Raw genomic sequence first — 25,330 nt, 5'->3', positions numbered from 1 at the left:
TTCTTCCGCAAGGAAGTGCCATCCCTCGCTAGGGATGATCATTTCTTTTTGGGAGGGTAGAGGGGTTAGGATGGGGAACTCAGAAATGTTGAGGTGAGCCCATAGGCTCTGGTGACCTTCTTTTTCCCCATCTTCAGACTCTGAGTCCATTTCAAAGTCTGGGACCTCAGGAGGTGGTAGAGACTGAGGCTTAGGGGCAATCACCTTCCCATCAGAGCAATCGGCATCATTCCCTGAAGGTGCTTCCCTCTCCAGGGTTTCTGTTGACCACAGCTCTCTTAGGGGCCATATTTTTCTGGATTGAAGCTTCTGAATCTCGGCTTCAGTTTCATTTTTGGTCTGTACCCTTAGGGGCTGAACTTGGGGAAGTTTGGCTCCCCAGCATCAGCCACCTCAGGAGTTGCGAAGGTGGGGAATTCCTGAGGAAATTTTGGGCTCGCTGGGGCAGACTTTCTCTCTTCTTGGGGTTCAGCAGCAGGATCTGGGATTTCTTCAGAATGGGATGGGTGGGTTAGGCGAGAATCTGGGAACAGTGCCAGTAGCCCCAGCAGAGATGGAGGTAAGCTGGGTGGAAAGTTTGGTTCCTGTGTTGCATTCCATATGCTGGTTGTCTAGCCATGTCTGTGGCTGCTTGCCCATTCCTGTCACAGATACGTAGCAGGGGAAAAGACAGAGCTTGTGTAGTATGCCTGGACAGTTAACAAACCTGGTCTTTGGCATGTGAAAGAGATTGAGAAATGGTCTACCAGACAATAGGTGGTCATAAGGAGCATACTGTCAGTGTCTCCTTTCACATGTCTAATGAGAGCTCCACCTTGAGGTCCACTGCCAATCCTATGTCAGCATGATAGAAGGCAGAGTATAACTGTGATGGTTTAGGAAATATGCACGAAGCAAGGATTTCTGGTGATGCCATTTGTCAGACTTAAGTAGTCTCCTGTAACTGGGTCCTATACTGGTCTTATATGTTAAAAATTCAAGGTGTTAATTTTTTGGAAATCTGTTGTGGATTCTGTGTGATCACTATTTTAAAAAGTGGTAGTTTTATTCTGGACTAGTTTTCTGCTTTTAAATGGTCTCACAGGCTAAGCCTTGTTTCTACTTGTGACATTGTAAAAGTCTAAAATTTTGGGAAATGGGTATTACCCAATATGAAATGATGACATTTATTAGAGTTGTATTTGACTCAAATGCTTTTGGTTTTTTCCCAGATGTGTATTTTAAAAAATGTATTCTAATATTTTGCTAAACTTTTGTCTCTTTTAGGTTATGCAATGGTCTCTGCAAGATGGCTTGTTCTTGAGTTGGAGCTTTTTAAAACAAACATATGCTGGTACTTCAACTTTATTAAGCGGACTATAATTTCTTCTCTCACAACAACTACATAAGCAGACAAAATTGCAAAGATCTGCCCTGTTTCGAGTATGACAGCCACGACCCGTGGCTCTCCAGTAGGAGGGAATGATAGCCAGGGCCAGGCTCCTGATGGACAGTCTCAGCCTCCCCTCCAACAGAATCAGGTATGATGTAACATTTGCAAAACCATTCAAAAAGACAACAATAGCCTTGAAGTACAGGATAATATTAAGTATTTCAGGTCTTTATAACAAACCACACCCCCAAGGGGATTTTTAACCTCTTTACTGAAGAAAAATTGGGTCTGGTTAATATTCCCTTGAAAGACTTCCAAGAAAAATTGAGGGGTTGAAGGAAAAGCTACTGAACAGGTATCCCAGAATATTACTAGACAGCTCTGTATGACTAAGATGCTGCCTTTCAGATAAAATGGGATAGTTGTGAAGTAAGCTGCTGTTCATGCATATTAGTGAAGTAAGTCTTTTCCACCAAGATGTCAGATGTTTCCTCAGAGCTGTGTCTCTGATTTGTCCACCTCAGATTTGTAAAGCAGCTACTTCTGATCTCCACTTTCTGCTCATCACTCTGAAACAAACTTTATGCCCGCTGCCTTCCAAGGAAGGTAGTAATGTATAGGAATGTCATTTCTGGTGGACAGAGAAGAAAAAGCTCATGCCTGAGAGACAAAGCTCTGACCTGCCGTGTATTAGTTTATGTTCATAACACTAAGGAGTTCTGAAAGTCCAGATCCCTATTTATTAGCTTCCCTGTCATCTTTAAAGGGATGAAAGCTGCCACACCTGTTTTATCAAAATGGGGCATTTCCAAAGGGTAAATTGAAAAGCACTGCTTTAAGAAAGTGGTTCTCAGTCTTACCGGGTATGTGGCAGGCTTGCAATGGAAGTGGGTAACTCTTTCAATACTATGTTCATGGGTATTGTGACTCGTAGGTAGGAACTACTGGTTTTAAGAACTAACAACAAAACTCATGTCCTCAGAGCAGTGGCTGTTTCCTGAACAGAAAAAAACATGTCCAGTACCAGATCTTTTAAGTAGCCACCTGGTTGCTTAAGCTAGGCTTTCAAGCTAGGCTCTGCCAATGAAGCCTTTGGCAGGAAATATGCTTTATGCCATAGTCCTCTTGTTACAGAAGTGGGTTAAGCCCTGCATATGTAGCTCATTGTATTTTTCCCTGAATGCACACTAGAAAAAATTCTGCCCTTGGCAGATCGATTGACTTAATATAATGGAAAATAGGAAAATTCCTATTACTTATTTGGAAACTTCTTTACCAGCATTCAGTGATTCACGGGCTGCTGAATGACTTGAACTTTTTTCAGAACTTTTTTCATTGGAATCTTTTTTTTTTTTTTTTTTTTTTTTTTTTTTTTTTTTTTTTTTTTTTTTTTTTTTTTTTTTTTTTTTTTTTTAAGTGTTGAAAATTCTGTTGCTGTGAAGGTTATGGTCTTAAGTGTTTTGCTCCAAATTTCAGTTGACAGTGTCCATTTCATAATGAATTTAGGGGGAAAAATGGTGCTTCAGTTATTTACTGACTCGGTAATGTCTGGCTTCTGCCCCATATTTGCTCTAACCTTGTTAATACAAGGGGAATTATAATGGTAGGAGAGAGTAGAGAATTCTAAAAAAAGGTAGAGAAGACAGGGCTAGAGAGAACTATTCACAATTTGGTTTGCATCTTATTACCTGTCATCAATTATACTGAGGGATGAGTTACAGGGTATAAAACTGTTAATCATCCATGGGTGTTTCTGACTTCAGGAGACACCGTCATATGAGATCATCCAAACTCTATCTAGCATCCTAATGCAGCTGCCTGGCACACATTATAAGCAAATAGCTGATTGTTTACTAAATTAGTAACATGTTATCCACAGTTTCTATGGCATATTAAAATGTAAAATTAATACAAATCTGCAAATATTACATTCTATAATTGCTTAACATAAGTATGTGTAGTCATAGTGCATCAATTTCAGTGTAACAGCTCTGAAATGTTCTCTACTAAACTGTCATTTTTTCTCTCTTCTGAAGTTTTGAAATATGTATAATTGACATCTTGGCATGCAGATTTAAACACGCCATGCTGAAAACAATAACAATGTAATTTAATGGCTAAGATACCTGTAATAAATAGTATATGGGAAAAATGGAGTTTAGACTGTTTCTAATATTAAATTAGGGAAATAGAGGGGTTTATGTAATGAAATTATTTTGCAAAACAAATAGAAATGTTGGCATGAATCAGTTTTATTGATATGTAAACATATCAACAAAGTATTTGGAGTTCAGACACTTGCCTGAAAATCGGAGATGTAAATTCTTAATGATTTTTTTTTTCAGGCTAAATGAAATGTGAAGGAAAAAATTAATCTTAAAAAAAGACATACAGAGATGTTTCATTTCCTCAACTTAAAGTAATGTTAGCTTACAAGGAGGAAAAAAAACCATTTGTTCTAAATTTTAAGTTTTGGATGTTCTTTGGAGCAGATACTGGATTATTTTCAATTGGTATAAAATGTGCTCGGTGCACAAGACCCTCATCCTAATGAAGGCCTATGAGTACTACTGATACTCAGTACATTTTTGTAGCCAGAAAGGTGCCTTTAAAAACAAGGAAATTTGTATTCTATTTACAGTAATTCGCATGCGTTTTAAAACTACCTGGGTATTGTTGCTATCAAAGGAATAAACTAAGAAAAGAATAATATGTGGAAAACCACAGTCATTCAGTATTAGGAGTAACATAGTGATTTATATACAAATCAACAGAAAGCAGTTTATGGTTGAACTACAGTGGAATAGGATAAAGCACCACTGGATTAGACGATTTGACCCCCAGATGAGTGGTGTGGGGCCAGTCTGCAGGCTGGATCCATGTTCAGTCAGTCTGCGGGTGTGGTTCAGCACTCTGGCCCAGCCCCACATACTTGGATCTAGCCCATGCACTGGCATAGTCAAGTGTGCACAGTCACATCATCTAGATGTGAAGCTCCCCATGGGTCTAGAAATTTGGTGTCAGGAGCAGCAGCTCCCTGCCACTGCTCCCGCACAGTTAAATTTCTGGATCTGTGGGGAGACTTCCAGGCTGGATGACAAAGGTCCATGAGCAGGAGATAGAGCATCACTAGTTCAATCAACTGTTTAAAGAAAAAATATATATTCAAAATGCTGATGCCTAAAATTAGGCCCCTCAGTCCAGATAGTCATTTTAATTGAATAATATTGGTGAGTCTAGGAAGTCATTTGTGGAGGAATAGAGATTTTTGTGAAGAAATACTAATCCAAGGCTAATTTTTCTATCCAACACATCTGTGTCAGGAAAATAATTAAAATTCCAGCTTTTTAAATATTAACTCAGACATTGTTATTTAAAAATTTCTTTATATTGAACACATTTTACTTTTTAAAATAAACTCTGTCTTAAACTTAAATGTAAAATTAGGACTACTTATGTTAAAAGCTAAACATACTACAAACTTATTAAAAGAAAATGCTGTGAATCCTTATTAAAATCCTTATTAAAAGAAATGCAGTGAATCCTTCAAATATTAATGAGTTTAAGGGGATATGTTAAGGGGAATATTTAACTTTTAAAGCAAAAGCTTTATAAAGATGTCACAATGTTAGTTACTCATTTATGTAGTAGTATTTTTAATCTTTACAGTAAAGCAAATGCTAGTACAAGCAATTTTTTCAGGAGTTGCTACTGTTGTTTTGATTTGTATGGAAGAGATGCATGTCAGTACTTTCGGTTTCAGTTTAGCTAGCAACGAGAGAAAATATTTTCTTCATTTGAACTATTTCAAAGTGGAGAAACAGGCTGGGAATTGATCAGGGCAGGGATATTTGCTTTTCTTTTCTAATTTGTAGATAAACAGATGAAAGAGGATGAAGTGTACTATTTCCAAAACTTTAAATGTTGCAGGGTCAGATTTTTCTGAGATAGATGCAAAATGGGATTTTTCAGGAATGTGTTAATTGTCTAGTTCCCATTGAACTAATTTAAATTATTCAATAACAAGTTATTTCCTTTGTTTTGGTAAATAAGAACACGTGTTTTGATAGATATTTATTACATATCAGTACATTTAAAATAGCCCAAATAGTGTAAAAACAAAACTATTATTTGGATAATAATTAAAGGTATCAACAAAGAGCAGCTTAATGTTAAACAAAACTATTTGTTAATAAAAAATATGTAATTCTCCATTTGCCAACATCATACCGATTTGCATTTAATTGTATCAGTTGATGAATGCAGAGATGTATTTGTTTAAGTGAACACAAATAAGTATGGTCTAAGTATGTGGACACACAACAATTGAGCGTAACAGTTGCACTGATCAGCAGGGATCCTGGTTTTCTCCCCCAATGGGAATTTTTTTTTTTTTTTAAATCGGAGAAAACCAGGATCCCTGCTTGATCAGGAACCAGTTTGTTGTTTTTGAAGTACTGTGACTCCAACCCCAAGGGGTGAGTGAGCACCCAGCCCAGCATGCCTCTTAGTGGGCAAGTAAGCTGTACTTGCACCCATACTTAGAGAGTCCCAGGGAGTTGGGTGACCTGTGGCTGGGGATGTGATCACTTTCTGCTTTCCCTTCTCTCCTAAACATGAGTTCAGTAAACTGAATTGTGCTTGCTTGATGTGGGGGTGGGGAAGAGGAGTGCTTGGACCTGTACTTTTGGAGTCCTGGGGGTATAATGATAGCCCATGGTCTAATAGGGATTGAAGACACAGCTGGCTGTTAGTGAACAAGCAGAGTAGGGGAGTTGATTGATTTTAAAAGTGCCAGAAAAGGTGGAGGAAAAAGGGGGGCAGCAGAGTTCTGGGGATATGCCAGAGGAGTCGGATAAATCAAACTCGGGTACTATTTTTCAACTGTCACTGTGAATCAGGTCAGTGTTATACATGGACACCAAGCATTCTGTGACACAAGTCTGGTCATTCATCTAGCCATCCCACACTGCATCACTTCTCACAATCCCTTCCTTCCAGTGCTGTTACAGGCTTATATGACTGTGTGCTTCAAGCTTTAAATTGTATTTAAACCAGTCTGTGTTATGTATGTTCATGCCCAGAGTTGCTTATAGTGGACTCTTTGGATAAACTGCTCTTTGCCAAATTAATATGGTGGATAGTTGAACTTTGTAGCCCATCTCAACTGTTACTAGTTCTGTGTAGCAGTGTCAGCTTTGTGGCTGCAGCCACAGACTTGGCTAGTGAGAGACAAGCACTAAAATTGATGTTTTCTAGTCAGTTTCATGGCTTATAAATAACAGCTAGGAAACTGACCTGCAGCTGATTAAGTCTGTTGGCCTTGTAGTGGCAAGGTAACTGCCCTGTTAGGCATGAGGAGAGGAACAAACAGTTGAGAGCGGTCTGTCACTTGCAAGAGCTAGCCAGCATGTTTAATACACTTAAGGCCTTTACTATTGAGATCAATGAGAAATGCAAATTGTTTGTTCCCTTTGCACAACTTAAATGCTGATCCAGGTTATCCGTGAGTGTCTTCAGTGGCTTTGACTGTACCAGTAGTTTTAATTGATTATATGAGTGTCTGAGAATAAATGCTAAAAACACTAGTATACCAGCCAGTGATAGTACTTCCACTGAAGCCCATCTTTTTGTATAAAGTTCCCACCTTTTCTGTGAAGGTGTTTCATTTTTCATAGAGAATATTCCCATGGTCACCCTCTTATTTTCTCAGAGAGAAATTGAAAGTTGGCCCAATAGAACCAATCTGTGAATGTTCTTTCCTGTTCCAAAAGACACTTTTGTCCATTTTCCAGGAAACTAGCTTCATTTTTAGCCTACTTAAATACCATTTAAAATACTGAATTTGAATAAGATATGATTCTGGTTAAGACATTTTAAAAACTTTAAATCCGTGTTCCATGTCCATAATATATAATGTCCAGTTATTTTCTGAAGACTTCTACAATGTTGTCTTTCAGTGTTTTGAAAATTTAAAGAAATTGAAAGAGAAAAATCAAAATAAATGACATGTATACAATTAGTGTCTGAAAGGAAAATACATAATATGTATCCAGTAATATTTTATGTTTAATTCAGACATCTTCACCTGATTCTTCCAATGAGAATTCCCCAGCTACTCCGCCTGATGAGCAGGGTCAAGGGGATGCCCCACCCCAGCTTGAAGATGAGGAGCCTGCATTTCCCCACACAGACCTGGCAAAGCTGGATGACATGATCAACAGGTATTTTAAGACTTAAGCACTGTTTCTGGTGTCATTAGTTATTGGTCAAATCTCTTTATTACACACACGACTAGAATCACGTTCTGTTTAATTGGATTTCTTATCAAAATTAAATTACTTTTTAATATAGTATTCAAAATGAAAGGGCAGTAAGAATTTAAATTGTGATTTACAAAAGGTTTTCCAAAGTGGGCTGCCTTCAGCAGTTTAATTAGGAATAATTGTTTTTAAAGGCACAAGTTGGGGGGTCGGACTCGATGATCTATTGAGGTCCCTTTCAACCCTAACATCTATGAAACCTAACATCTGTGAATCTAAGTTAAAGATCAGTATTTGACAAAATTAAAATGCAGGGATTTTTGGTCTTTTTTTGTGTGTGTTTTTTTTTTTTCTCCCCTAATTCAGGCCTCGATGGGTTGTTCCTGTGTTGCCGAAAGGAGAATTAGAAGTTCTTCTAGAAGCTGCTATTGACCTTAGTAAAAAAGGTATGTTGAAAATAGTTTACTAGAGCAATGTGTAACTCTTTTTTTCTAAAGGTATTCTGCTACCCTCTTGGAGTCTTGAGGATGTTGTATACTTTTTTTAATACATTTCATCCCAAAGATTCCAAGTCCTAGACAAGCATATGGAGCTTCATGGATCTGAAATTTTCAACATAGTAGCTAGGAGCTTGGTGCCTTGATACAAGCACCAGGGTACACTGATCCCACACTGTAAGTCTTGTCAGTCCTGTCCCATCTGTTTTTCTTAATTTTTATTTGCATATCAAGACACATCAGGTCTGCATTCTTGACAGATTCTTAAAATTTAACTTGGAGATTTAATGGTTTTCTGTATTTTCCTTTAAATTACTAATGTAATTTTGACACATACCTTGCCAAAATGTTTCTTCAAAATCAATAGTTAGGTTCCCAAGGAGGGTAATAGAAAATTAAGGTTTTGAATATTTACAGGCAGTGTGATATAAACAGAATAATTTTCACCCTATATAACAATTTGTTGCATCTGCCTCACATGGAGCTTCTCTTCTGGGTTGTTTGTGTTCAGCAGATCATGGTAGGTCAGTGGCATGTCTTATGTTTCTAGAAAGATGCTTTGGCTTCTATTGACAAAGCATATTTCCAGCCCCATTAAGCAGTAGCAGCGGGAGAAAATATTATTTGCAAGGGGAGCTGAGGGCCATTGCAGGGCCAGCGTGCACTGGTGCTGTTCAGTATTAGAGGAGCGCATGGCAGGGGCACTGGGTGCAGTGCAGGGGCACGGCAGTAGTACCGAGCAGCGCCAGCTGCTGCAGGTGTCATCATGGTGCTACTACTACCACCAGCCGCTGCGAAATTAGTTTTGGGGGAGCTAAGCCCTGTTAGCCCCAGCCTTCCGCTGCTTATGCCACTAAGTGAGCAATCTCACAAGTCAGAAAAACATTTTTTTTTCCTCTAACATACTAGCTAATTTTGTCTATACAAGTTGCCTGTCCCTGAAATTTGGATAATTTGACTTGGCTAATTTGGCTGCCTTCATACACTTTTATTACTTGGCAATTTGAGGAGTAAAATTTTGCAATTAGCATGTAGTTCTGTTCTGTCTACCACAGCAACGTTGTATTGGTATTTGTCCTCTAGTTTGGAGCACCTGCTGGAGATAAACAAGGTTTTTGACTGCATTTTAGTGAGCCAAGGGAGGATATGACCCACAGAGTGGCCTCTCAGAAATCTTTAGGTCGTCATACCTCTTTCAAGAGGTCACACCTATTCAATGGCAAAACAAGTACTGTCTTTGGAAAAAATTGAAAGACACAACAATGTATGTCTTTGAGACTGGAACAGATTATTAGGAAGAAATTCTGGTCTTAGGGCTGAGTGTTTGGATGCATCCAGTTGCTCTATATCTGCCTTAAAATTGTAAAACCATAAGCAGTATACCAAACTAATATAACCTGAAAACTTCTTCCACTGCCCTACTGATTGTTTAAATCGTCTACGACAAAGCATCAGATTTGACTTTCATTTGAAGAACTGTTATGCCTGCTTCTGTCCTTTTTCCCCCTAGAGATCTGTAAAAATGCTGTGTAGAGCTCCATTCATGCACTTTTATGCACCACTGTTCTCTGAATTTTTAGCGTCTTATTCTGATGATCATTTTAGGCAAACATTTCTGCATTTGCTTTTTTAAACACTACTTCTCATTCCATTCAGTGATAGTTATAGTGTTAATTACAGATAGGTGGATGTAGGTACAGATAATTGTCAGAAAGAGAGGTCTAATATGTTAGATGCAAAGGAGAAAATTGAGGAAAGGGATTAAAATTGAAAGGTAATTCAAGTTCTAACATGGCTATCAGCACAACTTTTGCACTGAGATCTCTGCTGCGTTAGAACATTGGAAGCGTGAAATAACCAGAAACTGCTTTGGTCACGAGACTGTTAAATGATTACACAGTCTGTATTTGTTATGTCATGTTGGGCAATGTGTCAATAGCGTAACTATATGGGTAGGTGAGCGAGGCAAAAGTCTCAGTTGCTGCCTAAAGGGAGAGTGCCAGAATAGAGCCCTGAGTGGTGGAGTGGCCCTTCCTGTTCCCCCTCTCTGCACCTTTCCTGTAGTGTTTCTGGCAGTGGGGAGGGCAGAGAAGCAGCAGCATCACATAGTGCAGGTGCAGTGCCTAGAGGTTCACTGCTGTTTTGGGGGAGATCCTTTTCCTGCTGCTGAAAACCAGTCATTTTTGGCTGCTTGACACTCATATTAGCAGCAAAAAAAAAAAAGTGTTAGCTCCCACAGCAGGAGTGAAGCCCCAACCACTACTACCTGTGCTGCTACCAGTGCTGGAGCCAGTCCCTCAGCTGCAGCAGGGAAGGTGCAGTGTGTGGGGGGGTGCAGTACTGGCTAGTAGGGTCTCTGCATTGTGGCTTAGTGTTTAGCATTGTGTTGGGATTATGGATCTGGGTTCTCTTCCTGGCTCTGACAATGACCTGCCAGTGATTCTGAGCAAGCCACTTCACTCTTTTATGCCTCAGTGTCCCTACCTGTTAAATTGGAATAATGCTACTGATCTCTTCTGCATGTGCTCTGCAAAGATCTGTTGATTTAAAAAGTGCCATATAAGAACTAAGTAATATTATTATCTCTTCTAACGTGAGAGGGAAGATTTGGGAGAAATATTTAGATGGTCCAGCCATTCTTTTATCTTATTTAGTATTGTTGGTTGTCTGATGGCATTGCATTAATCTTACAGAAATGTTTTCTTCTTTTGAAGGCATCAGTGTATTCTGAGCCTAAAAAGCTACTCTCACAATAGATTGAAGTAACCCAAAGATGGGGGGGCTACTCCTGTTTGAAGGAACGGTTTTCCTTTATTCAGTATTAAATCATTACAAAATATCTAAAATAAGGGAGGGCATCCTTAACAGGAAACGTTGTTTTAAAAAATAAATGTCAAGTTGAATTATAGAATCATAAACATTAGAAGGGACTTCAGGAGGTCATCTAGGCCTAACCCCATGCTCAAAGCAGAACCATCCTCAACTATATCATCTCAGCTAAGACTTTGTCTAGCTGGGTCTTGAATCTCAAGGTTGGAGACTCCACAACTTCTCTGGGTAACCTGTTCTAGTTGCTGCAACTTGAAACCATTGTTCTTTGTTCTGTCATCTGCCACCACTGAGAACAGTCTAGCTTCATGCTCTTTGGAACCCCCCATCAGGTAATTGAAGGCTGCTATTAAATCCCCCCTCAGTCTTCTCTTCTCCAGACTAAATAGGGTCAGTTCCCTCAGCTTCTCCTCAGAAGTCACATCCCCTAGTCTCCTCACCACTTTTGTTGCCTTCTGTTGGACTCTCTCCAATTTGTCCACATCCTTTCTGGTGTGGTGGGCCCAAAACTGGACACAGTACTCCGTATGTAGCCTCACAAGTGCTGAATAGAGGGGCATAATCTCTTCCCTCGATCTGCTGGCATACTTGTACTAATGCTGGTAAATGGCATTCTTTTACAATTTATAAAGTGACCAAATCTGAAATAGAAAGGGCTACCCTTTCTGCTGAATTTCATAGGTCTGCTGCAATGGTAGTAATAGAGCTTCTCAACAAGAAGGATCTTTTCTAATGGGAAATATTAGGCAACCCAGTTATAGGACTAGCTGATCATCAGCTGGAACTGCACTGGGGCTTGTTGGAGGCTCCGGTTCAGTTTTAACCTGCCACACATTCAGTTTAAGGTATGATGAAAACCAACCACCAAAATATCACACTTTTTCTTTGTAATATTTTTGCAGCAGGTTTCCCTTTCTTGTGGCACCATTATTTCCCTGCGAATGTGGCTGTGGGATTTCCTAAGGCTTACGACCTAAGACGCCATTAACAGACTAATCTCATCTCTTACCTGTAAAGTCTACCAGGTGTTTCACTTGCACATTCTGTCTCTTGACATTATCATCTCTTTCATGCACTGGTCTGTGTTAAGTTAATAAACAGAGAAGTATTTAAGGTAGTTCAGGAACCCAGTTTCACCATCAGATTTCCTATGTTTACGCTGCTGTTGTCCCATCCTTCCAGTTACATTGGTAGTTGATGGCAGTTCTCAGTATCTATTGAAATTGCTGAAGCTTATAAGATCTGAGCACTCAAAAGGCATACATAGTAAGAACAGTAGCTATAGCTAGCTCCTGAGTTTAATTTTCAGCTCTGTCACTGACTCAGTTTGTCAAATATGAAAACAACTTAGCTTCCTTATATCTGTCAATCAATAAACAAAATCCATAATTGCTTGTTCCTATTTTTTTAAACGTTTCAGTTTTGGGGGGGTAAAGTATTTTGAAATTCTTGTAGGTCAGGAATTTTGTGTAGTCCAAAATTTGAATATTGTCAGTGTTATGCTAAAAGTCCAATTGAATAAAAAAAATGGGATATATCAACTAATTGTTCTCTTCTTTCCTTACCAATAGGCCTTGACGTTAAAAGCGAAGCATGTCAGCGATTTTTTCGAGATGGGCTAACAATATCTTTCACAAAAATCCTTACAGATGAGGCAGTGAGCGGTTGGAAGTTTGAAATTCATGTGAGTTCATTTGCTGTTCATAAATGCAATTCAGCTTAGGGGAGAGTCTGTAGAGGTGGTCTGTTCATTCGTTATTGAAAATCTTCTTTCTTCCAGTTCTTTTATGTGTTTTATGGCCTTTGGAACATTTCATCCTTCCCATCACACATGACATTGTCATGGTCTGATGGATGGGTTTTGGAAGGAATCAAACTTACAGGCCAGTACTGTGGGGAATCAATTTCTTCTTACTGCATTTATTAATTCAACCTTTTCTTGGGCTCTTAACTATACTATGCTAGGTAGATATGTGTAGTCCTACCTATTTTTCTATTTAGTTCAGCAGCTTTGAGAACTGTTTTTAGGCTCTGAGACGCTTAGAAACTTGGCTTATTTGTGTATGTTAAGTGGCAACTATGTAAATATTGACACTTTCCTCACTCAAACCTAGCTATGTGCCAAATATGGAGTCATGAAGTTACTGGTGAGTGAATTAAATCTTTAAAAAAAGAAGAAAAAAAAATCAGGGAAAAATATTATTTCCCTACTTGCTCATAAGTGACTCGAAACAAACAAAAAAAACCTGAAAAGATTTCTCATTCTCTCTTCCTAAAAACAAACCAAATTAATCTTTGTGAGAAACCAGGCATAAAGACTTTCAGTTCCAGAAAAAACCTTTAGAGAAAAGAGAGAAAAATGTACAACTTTTTTGTAATTATTTGCTAATGAGAGTACAGCAATATTTTATTATTATTTTAGAATTCAGTCATCTGCTGAAAGCACTAAGCATTTTTTTTTCTTAATAGAGGTGTATTATCAACAACACTCATCGCCTAGTAGAGCTTTGCGTGGCCAAGCTATCCCAAGATTGGTTTCCTCTTCTTGAACTTCTTGCCATGGCCTTAAATCCTCATTGCAAATTCCATCTCTACAATGGTACACGTCCCTCTGAAACAGTTCCTGCAGGAGTTCAGCTGGCTGAGGATGAACTTTATGCCCGACCACCTGACCCTCGATCACCAAAGGTATAGGGGTCTTTTTGTAAACATAAGCTGATAATTTTCATATTTAATATTTTTATTTAAAAAATTACTATCCAGTTAGTGAGTTGGCATCTGTTGAAGGAGCCTTTCGTGGAAAAAAAACAAACAAATTAACAAAACGGTGCCTAAGCATCTAGTAAACTGTAGTTCAATTAAATATAAAAACATATCCATTAGTTTCCAGCTTCAGAAGTAATAGCCAAAGTGAAGGGCAATATATACAAGCAAAAGATTACTGTGGATCAGCCTTCAATCTGAGGTCATTATTTTAACACTTGAAACCCTATTCTAAGCCTGCTGTGGCACCTGTTGCTTCTTTGAGTCTATCTGTTGGATCCACTGTTAAACTTTGTGGCTCGGGTTTGTCCTATCAGACACCTGAAGCACCTTCATTTGAATGCATCAGGTGCATTTTTTCTGCATGTTTAAAGGTAAAAGAAAGGATATCATCTTTTTCTCTTCCAGAAAATAATGGTCCAGCCTCATGAAGTTGTAGTAGCTATCTTTCTATCTGATCTTTGGTGAAAATTACATTCTTTTTTTTTTATATTCTGGATTTATCCTATAGGCCTAAAATTACCTTGAAGGTCTCACAGGTTTATTACAGTTGGTAAAATTACCTTATTAAATCCAACATCTAGACTGGCAATTCCTAAGAAAGCAGACAACTTGTATCAGTTGCTTTTATCATAACCAACATTGTTAATCAATTTGGAGTTATAATTTGAAGAGCTAAATAGAGAGTATAATAATATTACTTATGGAATTGTGGGTAGTATGGACATGAGGCAGCATGGGTAAGACAGTATTACCTCTGGGGGGGAAATTGGCATTGATTGTACAAATATTGTTGGAAGAACAGGAAAAGCTGGCCAGAGCCCTCATGAGTGAAAATCAGATGCTAATTACTCATTGAGAGAGGTGCCAAAGGATGTGGATGTGACATCAGAAGCTGTAGTATCCACCAATATTTTGAAGCATCATTCCTCATTATATTTATCTGGCTTCCCTGTGAAAGTAAGAACAAAAGTGGATGGAATGTCATTTAATAAATAACTGTTTTATAGCTATAGAACAAACAAGATCTGTTGAAAGTGATTGACATCATGCCTACTACAAGTTCTCTAAGATTTTCTCTAGGAAAGACCTTACGAGTCCCGGTATCCCTTTACTGGTTAAACCATGTTAGTCTGAACTCCCTGTTACTTACAGTGGAGGTGATACAAGCTATCTCTGGGTATGTCAGCAACATGCCCAGAACTGTGTGCTACACTAACACAGCTGTGTCATTTTGTGCCTAGGAGATAGTATGCATCAAGCTAGCGCGTGTCATTTTAGAATGGTGCTGACTTGTGCCATGTAGACGCATCCTCTGTTGAACAGTAGCCAAGATGCAAACCAAAGCAGGTTTTTTTTAACTATATTATCCTTTCTGATTCTCTTCAATCTATCATATCATTAACATAGAATTCTACACCACCAACTTTTACCTTTCTTTCTCTAGATACCTGTATTACTGTTCTGAGACGCTAGTCTCTCTTGGAAATTGCTCAGTATGTTTACTCCATTCAGTTTAAAACTACCTCTTGCACATTTTTCGCTGTTCGTCTCAGAGGTACATCTTACAAAAACCTCCATAATCAGGCACTTCAGTTTTCTGTAAAGTGCTGTAGAGGAGATTTCAGAAGTTTCATGGAAAGAAATGCTCCTTCTCCCCAATATTCTGTGATCTCAAAGAAAGGTGATGATTTCTGGTCTTTTTAGTTCTAGAAGCTCAACTTTTTATCATACAGTATGTGCATATCTTGGATCAGGGGTATCAAACATATATGACCTGTGGGCCAGATCAGAAAGACCCCATGCACTGTCTGCAGTGCATTGAGCGGTTCTGGTGTGCAGACTAAATTCAGCACCATGGATGCTGCACATGGCATAGGCTCAGTCTGGGGTACGTGCTGCAGGCAGTGCCCACACCAGACTGGCTATATGTAAGCTGCTATAGCTAGAAAAGAATAATCAAATACAGAATGGGAGAAAAATGTTTGCCTTTGCTACTGCACCTTTATGTAATACCTCATATTAGAGGTACTTAATGCGCAGTAGCAAAGGCGCATTAATGAATGTGTAGCCATGCCCAGTAGGTCATAGTGCCACTGTACTTGGTGCTGGTTAGGTTTCAAAGTATTGTGTGCAGTTCTGGGCTCTAACTTTTAAGAAAGATGTATAGAAGTTGGAGATGCCCTGGAGATAAGCAACAAGTATTAAAGGACTTGGGAGACAATCCATATAAGGAAGGGTTGAGACAACTAGGCATACTTAGCTTGGAGAAAAGACAATTATTATATTTACCCAAATCCAAGATAACTTTGAATTTTAAGATTCCTTTCCTCTCCTACCCAATAATTAGATTCTGTACATGCAAAATTATAAATGTATTATTTTCTGTGTGTAAAATAAAATCTAATTACTGGGGAGTCATCTTAAATTCATCTATCCGTCCCTGTCTACTCCATTGCTGTCACAGGGAACGCAACTGTAGGAGGTGAGGTGCTATCCCTTGCCCCTACCCTCCCATCCGCCACTCTGCTGCCAGTCTCCAGTGTCTGCTGCCCCCATCCAATGCTTGTGCCTGACCCCACCCCTACTGTCTGTGCCCTGCCTGGTGCCTGCATCTCTTTCCTTCCCCCCCACCTCCCCCGACTCTTGCAGCTTACCTTCCGGTGCAGTTCCAGCTTCAGAGCAGTCAGGCAGAGCTGGAGCCTCTGGCAAGCTCCAGGTCAGAGCAGGAGCTGAAGGCAAATGGCTGGGACAGGGGGCAAGCTGGCTGTGCAGTTTTCTCAGTGGTTTCCACAAGCTGCACACTGGATGGTCTCCTCACACCTCTTTTCCCCCCACCCTGCACAGTCTTCCCTGTGCTTCCTCTGCCACATGCCCCTTCTCCTGCTGCGCAGGCCACCCCTAGCCTGGGATTGAAGCTGGAACTGAACTGCTGCCTGCCCTGGGCTGGTATTTGAGTCTGTGATGAGGCTTTCTCTTCCCTCCCTTTGCCGTGACCCTGCCATGTTGATTTCGTGGGGGCAAACCTCATTTCTAGGTTCAAGTAAGTACAGTAAGAAGGGACGTGACAGTAGTCTTCAGATATCTGAAAGGCTACCCTGAAGAGGGAGTACATCTTTTTCTCCTTTGCTGGAGAGGGCAGAACACAAAGCAGTGGCTTTAAATTATAGGAAAATAGGTTTAGATTAGCTCTCAGGGAAAAAAACTTTGTTACTTTTATAACATTAAGATAATAGAATTGCCTACACCGGGAAGTTGTGGAATCTCTTTCGGGGTGATATAAGAGTATCATTTTTACATTTCTGTAGGGAAGAAACCTGATGATCCTTGAGGTCCCTTTCACCCCTCTGATTCTGTATGTACATCTGAAGATCAAGCATCTTCGGGGTTGGGGTTTTTTGTGGGTTTTTTTAGGAAACCTATATGGACAACATACATATAGAATTGACAGCATCTATCGTTGTGTTCAAACTCATCATGTTAGCAGGCTTAATGCTGAATGTCCTGGAAAACAGTAGCATTCAGCTATTCAGTTTTATCAGCTATAATTGTCTGACTCCTATCTGGATTGGTGAGTTGATTGCAAAACTTATAGACATCTCTGTCATAAGAATTTATGGGACAAAAACTCCATGTCAGTGTTCTAGAATTAATAGTACATCAGCTTCTCAAGTTCTTTTTCCTTGCACTATGTGGCAGAACATGTAATGATAACAGTGCTGTTGAGATTTCCTGTGATTTGAGCAGGGGAGATATGGTCCAGTCTTTTGTGCAAATAAGTCAGAATTCCCTTGAAATGGTGCATGCTATACACATTTATTTTATAGTGCTCTGATTTTCTGTAAGGACAGTATGCTAACATCATCTGACTAGTGTTAACAGTTTTGCCCATCACTTTGGGGTGTGCTAATTTATTAGGGATACGTTTCTAGGATCTTTGTAAGTCTTATCAATGTGCTGCTTGTGTTACTTGTGTTCCTATATGGAGCTCTCTCTCTTCTGCAAGTCCTCGCCCCCAGTGGAGCTATTGCAGGACTCATGTTCAGTGGGGCTGGGTTCCTCCAGCCACCAAATCAGTCAAATACATACACGCACACACATACACACAGACTAATGTGACATGCCGGACCCGACCAGGTTGATCAGCATGTACAGGCTGACACCCTCATATGCCAGGAATCAGTTCATTAAGGTAACAATAAAATGCAGTCGGACACAAGCACGCAGGTGAACAGAATATGTCTGAATCAGGCTGGGTGTCCAGCTGACACCCTCATGGGCTAGCATTCAGTTCATTTTTTTTTCTCATAGATTCACGGACATTAGTGCTGGAAGGGACCTCGGAAGATCGAGTACGGCACCCTGCCCCAGGGGCAGGAAGTCAGCTGGGGTCACTGGATCCTAGCAAGATAAACGTCTAATTGACTCTTAAAGGAGTCCAGAGTAGGTGTTTGCACCACTTCTGGCAGCAGTCTGTTCCAGGCCTTGGGGGCTTGGACTGTAAAGAAGTTCTTCCTTATGTCCAGCCTGAAACAGTCTTGGAGAAGTTTGTGACTGTTTGACCTTGTCATCCCATGGGGTGCTCTGGTGAACAGGTGTTTCCCCAGATCCTGATGTACACCCCTTACATACTTATAGGCAGCCACCAGGTCCCCCCTGAGCCTGTGCTTTTCCAGGCTGAAGAGTCCCATAGCTCTCAGCCTCTCATCATAAGGCCTGTTCTCCTGCCCTCTGATCATGCGGGTGCCTCTTCTCTGGACTCTCTCTCAAACTTCTCCACATCCTTTTTGAATTGTAGAGCCCAGAATTGGATACAGTACTCTAGCTGCAGCCCCACCAAGGCCAAGTACAGCAGGAGGATGACGTTCTGGGATTTGCTAGAGAAGCATCTATGGATGCAAGCCGGAGTTTTGCTCGCATTGCTGGCTGCAACATCACATTGGTGGCTCATATTCATCTTGTGGTCAGTCATGACCCCCCCAAGTCCCTTCTGGCCATGGTGCTAGCAAGCATAGCACTGCCAAGCCTATAAGCATGCTGCGGGTTTTTGTTCCCAAGGTGGAATACCTTGCATTTTTCGGCATTGAAGGCCATCGGGTTTTCATCTGCCCATTTTCTGAGCCTGCGAAGGTCAGCCTGGATTACCATCCTGTCCTCGGGTGTGGACAGGGCATGTTTGAGCCAAACTGGGTCAGTCAGCCTATATAGGCTGATCCCCTTATGTGTCTTAAACTCAGTACATCCCAATCTTTTGCCCTAACTGTCCTAGTAGTGGTAGCCACTTGATGAGTGGACCCCACAGTATTTTTTTGGGCTTCACAGGGATCCTTGGCTTAGGTAAAAGAAGTGTTGCTGCAGAGCAAGTGGGGAAGGGGAAGTTGAGAAGGAAAAATACACCTGGTTACCACCAGTTTGACTATAAAAGTTATTTATTGCTAAGTATATGAAATTTTTGATGGTACTAGTAGTAATAGACAAGGGACAACAAACAAAAACAATTACAATATTACCCTGGCTTAATTGAGTATTTGGGGAAACCCAGCTCAAGCTTAACTAATAAAATTCAGGTTCAGAAAGCTATGCCTAGAGAGAGAGAGCGAGCTGGGATCTCACCATTCCAAAGCACTTGGGTGTTTGTCGACAGGCAAAGTTTCTAGCATGATCATTGAAGGTTAAACAGGTGATGGAAAGAGTCAGTCTGTTTATCCCAGCTTCTCAACAACAGCAAATGGTGTCAAATTTCTCCCTCTTGAAGCACACTGTTTGCTGCTTTACTGCTTTCTTATACACACAGTCCAGCCTCTTCAAAGCATTCTTTTAATTGTGTAAATCAAGAGGGTCTCTAGCCATTATTGACAGGGAAAATCCTGTTCTATAAACAGTTTCAATTTAAATGAATTACCTTTTACAGTGACAAGGGGTTATCTGGTTTAGAACACCTCAAGAAACTGATTAACAGCCAGGAAAAACATAAAGTTTTAAGGGGTAACCAGATACCTAAGAGCCAGCTTGAAATTATTATGAATAGAGAAGATATACTGGAAGGGATACCACATTGTTTCTTCTCAGATGGCCTAGCTAAGCTTGCACTGTGCAGTCAGCATCAGTGTTTTATGTTTTACCTGTTGTGAATAAGCCTCAGCTTAGCATGACTTTCAGATCTTACTGTAGTCTTTTAACATACTTAAAGGGATTACTTGGAGTGTTCATAAACTTTGTGGGGAGAACTTCTACCAGTCATCCCAGGGAAAGTATGACAGCATTTCTGGTCAGGGCTCCAACAGGCTGGACTTTGTGATGAACCCTTAACCATTGTTCAAATGTCTCCCATACCCACTCGGTCTCTTGCCTCAGCATTCCCTAACCTAGCAACCGAGTTTTAGTCAATCAAGTTTAAATAGGCCTCCCATACTGGGACCAGTGAATGTATGGCCCAAGATGCTTATTAAACTTTTCTTCTGCTTGTTTCTGGTTAGATGGGGGTGGGGCGGGGAGGAATAGAAAAAGTCCTTTGTGAGTCCAGCAAGCTGGGTGCCAGGGCTCCCTCGGGAGCACAGAACTGACAGGTAACAACAGGTACTTGTATATTCAGCTTAATGCAGGCACTGAAGAACTTTTACAGCATATACTTTCTCTGTGTGGGACTATCTGGAGATGCTCCTATTTATGACCAAGTAGGTCACAAATCCAAATGACAGAGGTTTTGAACCACAGCAAGAGTAGATAAGTCAATCCTGAGTGCATTTTATACCACCCTGGAAAGCAGGCCTCCTTTCTCTGTTCAGAGAGTTCTCAGGAAAAATTGAGCAAGAAGAAACCAAGATTATTTGATTGCTGCAGCCTACGTAAGACAAGACATTTGTTCTTTGATGTGCTGCAGATATCACAAGGACTTTCTTTTGTCTCTTTCCATGCTTCTGGAAGTTACTGACCCATCAGAGAGCTCAGATTTGTTACTTGGATCCAGACTTTCTTCATTTATTGATAGCACAGGTCATAGAATCCCTGACAGAATTCTAAACTCTCCTCTTTAGAGACGGTACAAAAATTCTGTTAAATGTTAGGAAGTAGTTGACTAACTCGCCTGTGTCATGATGATGAATGAGGGGAAATTTTATTCTTTTTATGGGAAACCAACAATAGTATAAACCCAACTTTAGTTCATGCTGAATCTGTCTCTTCTCTTGAAATCCTTGGGATTCTAGTAAAAGGACATCTTGATTCATTGCCACTTGGTTACACAAAAGACTGTTTACATATAGATTCTTTTGCAAGGATGCATGAAGGTAGTCTAGTCTAAGTGTTAGAGGTTTTGCTCGAGGTAGGAATAGACGTGAATCATCTTGGATGCATATGCATGATAAAGATTTATGTAGGGAATTAAAGAACATATATCCCTTTGATTAATGAATCTGTGCCTTTGTGGGGCATCAGTCAAATATTTAACTTATGAAACCTTTCAGCCCATGGGGAAAAATTCTTGGGCTCATTTCACAATTAAGGCAGTATTGATTTTGAAGCAATCAAATTTGCTAGAAAAACTAGCAAGCTGTAGGCTCGTGTGATGGACTGGTCCTTCATCCATAACCAGAATTTCTCCCTAAGACCTAATAGAACAATATTTCAGCTATGATTACAAATAGCTAGCTCATGTACAGTGTTAGCAATAATTCTCAAAGTACAGGCAGTCCTCGACTTACAACGTTTCAGACTTACAACGATTATAAATTGACACCCTGTTTCAACTTTGACATCGGTTTCGACTTTACAACGCTTGATCTGATGTGATGCCATGCCAGCAAACAAGTTTGCTGCATTGCTCCTCTCCCTGGAGAACATCTGTCCAAACTTCCTTGGACACTTTCTTTAAGAAGGCAGACAAGACTCCAGAAAAACCTGCAGCCTAGACTCCTGAGAAGATTCCAGCCAAGAACCCTTCAAAAAGTCCAACCGAGAGCAGTTCAAAAAGTCCAGCAAAGTCACCTCAAAGAAGTCCTTCCAAATCAATATAATTGCTATTTACAATATAAATACATTAATGTAGCTATATTACTCATCTATAATTGATTGAGTACAAAATTCTGGGGTGTTTTGGGGGAAAACAGGGTATTGAGCCTTGGTTCAGGAACTGATCCTCCATTTATAACATTGTTTCTTATGAGCAAATTGGTTCTGAGTTGCAACGTTTTGACTTGCAATTGGTTCCTGAGAGCCGCATCTTGTTGTAAGTCCGAGGACTGCCTGTACTTTGCAAAGGAGGGAGCTATTCCTATTTTACAGAAATGGAGAAGTGAAGTGATTTTTTTTTTCCCCAGCATCATTTAACAGGGCTAAAGCTGAGAGAAGAAACCAGGTCTGCTGAATTTCACTCCATTGCTCAGTCAGATGGCTAAAGCCCGCACTGTCTTTGCATACATTTGCAAGTGTTTTACCCTAGATCTTGCTCTTGCTGAGGGGAAGCTAACCTGTGAAGTTGGATTCTTAGTGATCAATATTTTTTTTTTAATTGGGTCGAAGGAAATCACCAGTTTGCCTTTTCTGGAGAAAGAATAAAGGTCAGGCATTCACATCTCTCTGTCTTTAAGTGGGATACAACACTTCAACAAAAAGTCTAAATATACTGTTTTTCCTTCTGTCAAAGGGTTTAGAAAGCACTTTACTAAAATGAATGCTTCTTCCATGGCCTGCCTCAAACAAACATATATCTGCATTAAAAAATAGTAGAGCTGCCATTAGAGCTTGATTCATACTTTTAAGAAAATTTTCCTTAGATCTGACATATAGCATAGATGCAGAGCTTGTTATAGCAGCATCACATTGTCTATTTAGCTCAACTATTGAGCTACCAAAATATAGCCTGCCAAACTTTCATGAGTAACTTTTATCAGAAGACACTCAAGGAAGTAATGGAGGTTATATGCTTATAATGTTCTTGCGTGGTACCAATTACTTCCAAATTAGGTGTACATATTTTCTAAAGAAACTGTGTTTATGTAGATACTAAATTTAGTAGAAGTAAGACATCTGGGTTAAATAGTAGGGAAAATCTATGCCCATTTTTGGTGATTGCATGCGATTAGAAGAACTATTTAATATAGCAAAATGTGAATTTTCCTGTGATATGATGAAGAAAAGTAGGCAAGTCATCCTGAGGGAGTAAGCCTTATTTTAGAAAAATGTTCTTTATATATGGATATTCAGTGATACAGAGAGAGATTGGGTAGGAAGAGATGTGGGGAGAGGTGATTATTACATTTTTATAGGTATAGTGCACTTGTCTTACCATTTGAAGTTTATCAGAGATGTATGTTTACAGCAGTGTTGTTGAACCACTGTTGCTGAATGAGTGTTTGATAATCTTTTTAGGGTTTCTTAAAGGAAATATTCTTATTTAAGGAAATAAGAATTGGGTGAAATCCTTGTCACACTGAGCTCAGTTTTGGCATTGATTTTAATGAGGCTGGGAGTTCACCTAAAGAATGTCATCCTGCTTTACTTTTGTTAGTTGGTGGATTAATTTCCTCAAAACTAGAAACATCTTTTAAAAAAGAGGATTCATATTATTAAGTGAAAAATAAGCCAACAAATGTGTACATAGCAAAATCGGCAAAGAATACTTACGGGTAGATATTTAGTTACTGCTCAGTACTCAAGGATGGTCATCTACAAAAATATTTTTGACAAATGTGTGCATGCTAAATTGCATATTAAACTTGCTTGTTTGGTTATAAAGACAGAATTGTCCTTTAGTTTTTACAGTGCATTTAGAAACAGTATGTCCTAAGTTGCATAGAGGAATCATGTACAACTTCTATTGCTTTTGCCTGGTTATGGTGCAATGATGGAACAAAACAAAAGTGATTATTTTTGTCTTTGTAGTGGCTAATAATTTAAAGATTCATTTTTCTAAAAACAAACAAACTAATTTATTGTATTTTAGGGTTGGCTAGTAGATCTCATCAACAAGTTTGGCACGTTAAATGGGTTTCAGATCCTGCATGATCGTTTTATGAGTGGATCAGCATTGAATGTCCAAATAATTGCAGCTCTCATCAAGTAAGTTCTTTAGAAAGCAGTCTTTTACATCTCCATTTTATAGTTGTGAGGTGTTCATTAGCATTAAAATGTTAATATGAAACAGAAGATGTAGTTATCCATTTAATTTTGGGGGGATGATATGTGATCTGCTGTCTATTTACCTTTTACTACCTTGTTTCCTTTGGTTGCTTGTTTGCTTTGGAGTTAGCTGGGTTTCTCAACAGAGTACTTCAGCATCTTAATAAAATTAGTCAAGTATTCACATTACATTACTCATCTTTTTGTTTTTTTTCAGACCATTTGGACAATGCTATGAGTTTCTAACGCTACATACAGTGAAGAAATACTTCCTTCCAATTATAGAAATGGTTCCACAGTTTTTAGAAAACTTAACTGATGATGAACTGAAAAAAGAAGCAAAGAATGAAGCCAAAAATGATGCTTTGTCAATGATAATCAAATCTCTAAAGAACTTAGCTTCAAGAGTCCCAGGGCAAGAAGAAACTGTAAAAAACTTAGAAATATTTAGGTTAAAAATGATACTTAGGTAAGGTGTTTTTCCTGTTATAATGTGGGCTTTTCTGTAATTTTGTTTACACATCTTGCACTTACCTTTTCTTACAGATTGTTACAAATTTCTTCTTTCAATGGTAAAATGAATGCACTAAATGAAGTTAACAAGGTGATATCTAGTGTGTCATATTATACTCATCGGCATGGTAATCCTGAAGAAGAGGAATGGCTTACAGCAGAAAGAATGGCAGTAAGTTATTTTGTTCTTTGCCTAAATCATGTAGTATGATGGATTGTTTTTTGCTTGTTTATTTCTTTAAGCATAGCTGTGTGTGTGTGCATATACATACAAATATATGTATGCTGGATTCCTATCCTTTGCTTGTCTCTTTGGTAATGAAAATTAAAATATTTACAGCTACTGTTTATGGCATGATTAATGCATGAATTATGCCATAATATGATATCTGACAGGGACCTATGAGAAGTAAGTAGAGCTTGTTTTGACACATCTGTGGAGTTTGGTGTCAAGGGCCAGCTTGTCCTAATATAATGAAATCTTTTTTTGCAACTGCTGTTCTGCAAAACTTGAAAATGTGGTGCCGATAACTGAAATGTTTCCAAGGTTGCCTAAGTCTTTCAGGGCACCAATTGGAATCTTCCAGTTGTGTAATCAAGAACAGTCAGTTGAAAGGAATATCTGTTCGTTCTCTTCATGATTCTGGCCTTCCACATATATTCTGCTTCTGCCTCAGTCTAAACCAAAACGCTGAATTATATTTGTGCCTTGAGTGGCATCAGTTACCCTTAGAAGATGGAATTAAAAATATTCCTAAATCTTGCTTCAACTCTTGCCTCTAAATTCAGGTAGTAATTGAGACACACAGACAGATGAATAGTATCTTTCATATTCTGGCTCATTTTCTGATTGTCTTCTAGTGTTTAGTTATTCTCTTTCTATGTAATATGCCAACTATGAGTTGACCGAAGTGTCTTCAGTGAGTTAGTTCTGACATTTGGATAACTCAATCACTTAAAAAAAGTATATGCTCAGT

The 25,330-nt window shown here is 39.3% G+C and overlaps 1 protein-coding gene across 3 annotated transcripts in view; it reads left to right on the top strand.

Moving 5' to 3' along the window:
• Positions 1 to 25,330, top strand: part of USP9X (ubiquitin specific peptidase 9 X-linked) — a 149,238-nt gene that overhangs the window by 7,139 nt on the left and 116,769 nt on the right. For all 3 annotated transcript variants that reach the window (XM_025205045.1, XM_006015646.3, XM_025205048.1), the window contains exons 2-9: positions 1,267 to 1,520; positions 7,451 to 7,596; positions 8,002 to 8,081; positions 12,533 to 12,645; positions 13,431 to 13,649; positions 23,665 to 23,780; positions 24,058 to 24,309; positions 24,387 to 24,525. In XM_025205045.1, coding sequence (XP_025060830.1) covers positions 1,425 to 1,520; positions 7,451 to 7,596; positions 8,002 to 8,081; positions 12,533 to 12,645; positions 13,431 to 13,649; positions 23,665 to 23,780; positions 24,058 to 24,309; positions 24,387 to 24,525 — 1,161 coding nt within the window. In that variant the 5' untranslated portion in view covers positions 1,267 to 1,424. The remainder of the gene's footprint in view (positions 1 to 1,266; positions 1,521 to 7,450; positions 7,597 to 8,001; positions 8,082 to 12,532; positions 12,646 to 13,430; positions 13,650 to 23,664; positions 23,781 to 24,057; positions 24,310 to 24,386; positions 24,526 to 25,330) is intronic.

The sequence above is a fragment of the Alligator sinensis genome, unplaced genomic scaffold, assembly GCF_000455745.1.
Source record: "Alligator sinensis unplaced genomic scaffold, ASM45574v1 scaffold243_1, whole genome shotgun sequence".
NCBI classification, from domain to species: domain Eukaryota; kingdom Metazoa; phylum Chordata; order Crocodylia; family Alligatoridae; genus Alligator; species Alligator sinensis.
Note: the sequence above shows the minus strand (reverse complement) of the source record. Positions and strands in the feature narration are given on the sequence as shown.